Below are 6457 nucleotides of genomic sequence, written 5' to 3'. Positions count from 1 at the left end.
GCAGACCCTGGGCTTTTTTTTTTTTTTTGGAAGAGCGTGGGCTTTTTCAGCGACAGGAACTCTGTGAGGGGCGGGCGAGGCCCTGCAGCGGCTGAGGGGGTGGCGAGAGGTGATGGGACATGGGGAGCGGAGCTGGGGCTTGCCGGCCGCAGGTGGGAGGGCGAGGAGCGCTCTGGTCCTCCGCAGCCCTAGGGGGCGCTGCGCGGCGGCGGCGCCTCTCTTTCGGCTGATGCTTTGCCTCGTTGGTGTCTCCTTTCCCAGCGTCCCCCGCGGCGGTAGCGGAGCCTGTCCCCGCTCGGTGACCTTCGCTGCCAGCTCGGGCCCTCCCCGCTCTTAACGGTGGGTTTCAGCCCCTGCTGGGTTTTGGTGGGCATGGCCCGGGGGTGGGGGTGGATCTCGGGGAGGCAGTTGTGGTTCAGGCCGCGAAAGAAGGCGGTAGGGAGCTGGAAACGTGGCCTGCCTGCGGTGCTCGAGTTCTGCCGTTACCGACCTGGCCCGCCGTGCGGTAGTAGCTGTGTGGGGCAGGCCCCCGGCGGGCGGTAGGTTCCCCGGACTGCGGTGGGGTCACGGCGGGGAGGTCAATGAGAAAGCAAATTCAGCATCGTTCCGGATAGGTTTCAGTTAAAAGGCCTGAACAACGTCGCATCTACCCAGGCCTTGGGGAGAGGCCTCTGCTGGGTTTTAGCAGGGTGTTAATTGGAAAGAGCATTGCTTATTCCCTGTGTTTTGCAATGACGGGAAAAATCCTTTATTTGCTTTCTGTTCAGTCGCCCTCTTTGTTAATATGTCTTAAATTTTTCTTATAGCAGAATTATTGCTATTATGGCACTACTCGTTTGCAACTACAAATACTGGGATCTTTGGGGGAGGTGCGGTGTTTTTAATAGTGTTGCTGAAAGCACAGCACTTAAGGGAATTCTCTCCACAATAATAAATTTGATTGAAGTGTCTGTCCATAAAGAAGTAAAGATATGTGTGGGTTTGTCTATAATTATACAATAATTACCATGAAGATGCTTTCATTCTTTAAGAAGCACCTGGATTTTTCCAGTTGTTTTGACATTGACTGTCCTTGCATCCTTTTTGATGCTTGCTAAAGGATGCTTTACATTTAGTAATGGCAAATAAGTAAGTAAGCAAGCATTACTTCATAGAAGTTCAAATCCACTTTTCTTTCCTGGGACTTTAGTTTACCATATACTGTTAATATGTGTATATAACGGACTTTATTGGGTTGTAGTAAGTGTAAATAGTGACTTTATTGGGGTGAAGTGCTGTATGGAAGACAGTAGAACATGTAATATGGCAGTGCAGTGTGATGCACATGTGTACTAACATGTTGTATGGGAGTTAGGATAAACTTTATTTTTAAACAGTTTGCAGTTTTCTGTTTGTCTAAAAAGTCTGCATAGAAAGGGAAAAAAAAAAATTGATAAGCTTCTTGCTCTTGGGACATATTTTGAAAGTAAAATATTTATGATAAATCATTAATTCAGTAACTTAGCTTCATTTATTTTGCTATTTTGAGTAGAAATTACCAGGTTGGAAGAGACAGCTGCGGGGCAGGGAGGGAAACTAACTTGGTAATACAAGGAAGGAGCCTCTCTAGCTTGTCTGGAATGAGGCTTTCCTCCTGAGAGAATCTGGAAACATTAAAAAAAACCAAAACTGTCACTTATAGTGAGAGGAGCCTAGCTATTGCTACTCTGTAAATGCTTTATTGAGTCATCTTTGAACCCTTTCATCAGCTGTAATTTATTATTTTTTATTGTCCTAGCCCATAAATTGTAACCTTTACTCTGAATTTTCATTGCTTTGCTTTAAGTACTTTTGCACATTTGGGGATTACTCTTTTTTTAACCTGTAAACTGCTGTTCATACATATCAGGAGTGTGTGTGTGTATATACATAAATATATATATATGTATATATATTAAAAAAACCAGCAGGTAAGAATACAGTTGCAAAACTCACCATTGCAAAAACTTCTTATAATTTTCAGATGGTGCAGACTATGCTTCCAAAATCATGGAGAGCCATGAAATTCTACTTCACTACTGTGTATCAAGAAATATGGGTTGGTGTAGCATTAACAGCTTACGCTTATTACAAAATTTCTTATGGTGGTAAGTTACACATTATGGTCTTCATTACTGGTTACTTAATAGATAAGGTTATAGTAGAAATTAGTTATTGAAAATATCCAGCAAATAAGAAATTAACGTGCTTACTAGGGCCAGGTCTTTGCCATAAAAATTTAAAAAGTTTTAACATGCACAATGTAGAAGGTTACACTAACAGAAATACTCAAATACCAGCGTAACTGTGCCTATGTTATGAAAATGAGGCAACATAGGAATTGGTTTTAAAAATGCACATCTAACTTGCAACGTATAGCCAGAGTCTTCTGTAGATTTGTGTTGAAGGGGAATGTAGCACTTCTGAACTAGAACTTACTTCGATGAGAAGTCTTTTTTAGAATCATTATGTTTTTGGGTTTTACTCAAGATCTGCAAAAAAAACCCCCAATAATAATAATGTTTATAAAAGGTTTTCCCATGTGAACTTGTGAAAACAGTTTATTTTGGGCTGCTGCACCACAAAATGTGAGGTATATCATTGAACATTAAAATGTGTGTTACTTGGTGATATTGCATCACTTTCTCAGAGGAAGAAACAGAACATCTAATGTAAAAATAATAAATTTGAGTGGCCAGGTTATGATCTTTCATGAACAATGAAATGTTATAAACTGTAGACAAGCCTTGACAGCAAAAGGAACCCTTCACTGTGGGAACAGTTGAGTGGTGTTACCTCAACATTTCTCTAGCTTTGTCCAAATAAGTTATAGCTTCTCCAAAACTGTTACACTACACTTATAAGCTTAAGTGAATATAAGTGGTTGAACAGCCAGAGAGAAAAAAACCCTAGTTTTATTTTTGCTTTAATTCCTTTAATTTCCAGGAGAATTCAAAATTGAAAGACTGTTTCAAGTTTGTGTTCGTGTCATCCTACTTTTATTTTCATTTCCGATTTAGAAAATAGATGTGGCGGTGTAAGATTTTGAGGGCCAAAATCTTGGTCTGGAGCAATATTATTTTAAAGTTAAAATAGCTTTTAATAGCTGTAGCCCTTTTTGCAGTTTGGGGAACAGTTTTGCAAACAATACATGAATTGATAAAAGAGTATGTTGTAGGATAACTTAGGTTGGAAGGGATTGAGCTCACCTGGTCCTAACCAGTGCTTAAAGTAGTTAGATCAAAGTTTGATCAGGTTGCTTACAGCCTTATTCATGATTCAAAGTAATATTTCCAAGGGTGGAGATTGCACAACCTCTTATGACTGTCTTCCTTATGAATAATTTTTTCCATCTATTTTTGTCTGATTACTGTTTAGGAGAACAATTGCAGTGGGAATGTAAAATAAGCTATTTTATTTACAAAGGAAGATTTTAAAGATATATTTTTTTCAAGTGTATTCTTACCACTTTAGTTTACACCTGTATGTTGTGTGTATATATATCCATATAGTATAGAAGATTGTACCATTCTGTATATGTTTCTTTTGAATTATAGTAGGAGTCTTGAAGGCTATAATTTCTAAATGCATGTAGTCTTGCTTAATTAAAACCAAACAATGTTTACAAAATTAATAGAACTTTTACTGACATGTACCATGGAAAGTACATGTTGTACACTTCTAAAACCTTGTTCAGGCTGAATTAGCAAATCATAAGTGGTATAATCTAATTGAAGTTTATCTGCAAAAAATAAATAGGAAATATTTTTTTTTAAACTGTCATTGTTCAGCTTGTTTTTTTCTTTTTTTCCAGGCAAAAAAGCAGTGGCAGATAGTAAGTATAAATACATAATACCCGGTTGCATTTTTTAAACGAGTGCAGTAAAAATTAGCTCAGCATATTTTGTTTAAGTTAGGGACTCAGAAAATGTTTAAAGACTATGTCAAAATTTCTACTTCTGGTTGTATTGATGGTTTTATAACCTAGAAACTTGTATTTTGAATTGTATTTTTATATGTTCCATAAAGTAGTGTTTAGATATTTGTGGACAGTTTCTTCTAAAATCACATTGGAATTTAATTTTTCATGAGCTGCTGTATCTCAGTTAACTTTCTGCACCATGATAGCCCATTTGCTCCCAATTGAATTTGTATATGCAAATACTGTTAATTTTTTTTAATGTTTAATTAGTGAAAATACTGCCCAGTAGACTTAAGGATAATAGCATAAATAAACTTTAATTTAGAACCAAACGAAATCTGAGGAAGAATGAATGCTTGCCTATAATAAGTGCTTTAATACTTGTGAAAGAGGATTTTTTAGTATTGGCCAAGTTTAATTATGTATTTTGAGGGTTTTGTTTTATTTGACAGGGCAGTTGAATCTGCCAGTTCTTGTGTCAGATGTACACACAGTTACCTGTTTTAGGTTCTGAACTATGTTCCTGAATTGATTTTGCTCTGCTTTTTGAACAGTCTAAATCGTGTCTTTGTTTCAGAGTCCTCTGGTGCTGGCCATCATTAAAGACCTCTTCTCTTCTGGGAGTATGAATTTGGTGTTTTGTCATCTTTACTGTAAATGAAGGAAGTTACAACCATAGGGAACTTAATTCTAAAACTGTACCTGATCCATCTGCTGTAATTAGAGAAAGAATAAATCCACTGAGCAATGAGGAATTAAACATGTTGGACAAAGTATGCTGGAGTGTATTGTTAACCTAACTTTTAGAATAAGTATTTTTTGTTTTCTACAGTTCTTCCAAGTTCCATGTTAAACTTTTTCAATAGTACTTTGAAAATGACTACATTTCTATAACTAAACTTCTCAATAGAATTAACCAATATTTCTTAGAATAGCATTAAGTCTTTTTTTCTAGTGATATCTTTTCTGACTAGAACTTTTGAAATACTCCATTTGCTTTTAAAATGCTCTTTAATAATACGCCAAGTGTGAAGATTTAATTCTCAGCTTTTTGTCAACTTGTGGTGCAATAATGAAGGGTATAAAAAGTTTTTTTTAAAACTTTAGATTTTTTTAAAAATAGTTCTTAGTCCTGCAAGGTTTACAGGCAAAAGCTGTATTGTTATTGAAACACTATACAAAACATTTCCAGAGGTTTTTAAGAAGTTCTTTATTGGCAACTATCTTTTTTTTGTTCTTCATATTCAGTAGAGCTAAGGAATTGCTCTGAAAGGCTCTTCCTTTAGTCACAAATTTTACAAAGGAGTAAGTAATAATATGCCCATATTACATGAGGAAAATTGATATTAGATGGGCCCTCATCTGCCATTTGATCTTATGAAAATCTCAGAATTTAAAGGGAATAATGACATCCCACACAGTGACAACAGCTCATATGAGCATAAACAAACATTCAGCTGACTTCAAAGAGTTTTCCTTTTTCCTGTAGAAATGTAGAAGTAATATATGTATTACTAGGATGGGTCACTAGTGGTTTTTGCAGGTAACTATTAAAGTAACCCCATAGCTAGTATTATATTTTGGAGATGCTAGTAACCTATTAGTTCTTAGAGAAATCAGTTTTCAGAACTGTACCTACTGAATTCTGTACTGAGGATACACAGTGTATAAACCGAAGTTGGACTTCATGTCACGTTTTGTTTAAATTTAGCCTAATCTGCTTTTGAGAAGATTAAGAAGCTTAAGTCATCTTAATGACTTAATGCTTACGTACATCTTTTTAACTGCTTCACTGAAACATCTGAAATCTTTCAGCTTGATTAAAGTTCTGCTTTTCAATCTCGCTGACTGCAGAATCTGACCATAACTTAAATATTTTGTATTTGAATACTGAGGAGCTAGGTAACTTTACCTGCTGATGGTAAATATTCCAAACACTGTGTTGCCTTTAATTTCTTCAAAACTTATACTTCTGCTTACGCTAAATAGCTATACCTACTATGGGTAAAGTTACCAGTCATATTTCTCTGAAAGCTTTTTTTAAAGGCAGGTATAGCATTACTCAATTTGAAAAGAAAAGGTGGCATCTATCTTTCATGTATTCTTGACGTTTTTTCCACTATCCACAGTTTACCTTGTTGTTGCATCTTCCCTTGATACATTTTAGCTGATTCTTTCATCATTTTCATCATTTCTGTATGGGTTTTTCAGTGTTTCCTCACTACAGAAAAAGGAATGAGAAGTAGAAAGAAGTTACTGCATTTCTTTACATAAAACCAAAAGCATCCAGAAGAAGGGAATAGAGAATAAAATCTAGAAGAAAATGGAGCTTCAAATGAACAGATATTAGGCCACTGGTGATTACAGGGTGGGTCAGAGTTGTGGTATAGTTAATAAGTGGTTCAGATTGAAAATTTATGCCAGGTAAGGAGCTACAAGTGCATTTGTAATGCAAATTTATGATCACTAAGTTATAGTTCCTAAGTTATAGTTCCTAAGATACCACACATAACTTCA

At 36.3% G+C, this 6457-nt stretch overlaps 1 protein-coding gene across 1 annotated transcript; it reads left to right on the top strand.

The window, feature by feature from the left end:
* Window positions 1-206: 206 nt before the first annotated feature.
* On the top strand, window positions 207-4716 carry LOC106897036 (chromosome unknown open reading frame, human C14orf2). The gene is made up of 4 exons (XM_014957404.1): window positions 207-339; window positions 2003-2126; window positions 3833-3853; window positions 4518-4716. The coding sequence occupies exons 2-4, from the start codon at window positions 2003-2005 to the stop codon at window positions 4541-4543; spliced, it is 171 nt and encodes a 56-aa protein (XP_014812890.1). The 5' UTR covers window positions 207-339; the 3' UTR covers window positions 4544-4716.
* Window positions 4717-6457: the final 1741 nt, after the last annotated feature.

Source organism: Calidris pugnax, unplaced genomic scaffold (assembly GCF_001431845.1).
Source record: "Calidris pugnax isolate Ruff unplaced genomic scaffold, ASM143184v1 scaffold211, whole genome shotgun sequence".
Classification (NCBI taxonomy): Eukaryota; Metazoa; Chordata; class Aves; order Charadriiformes; family Scolopacidae; genus Calidris; species Calidris pugnax.
Note: the sequence above shows the minus strand (reverse complement) of the source record. Positions and strands in the feature narration are given on the sequence as shown.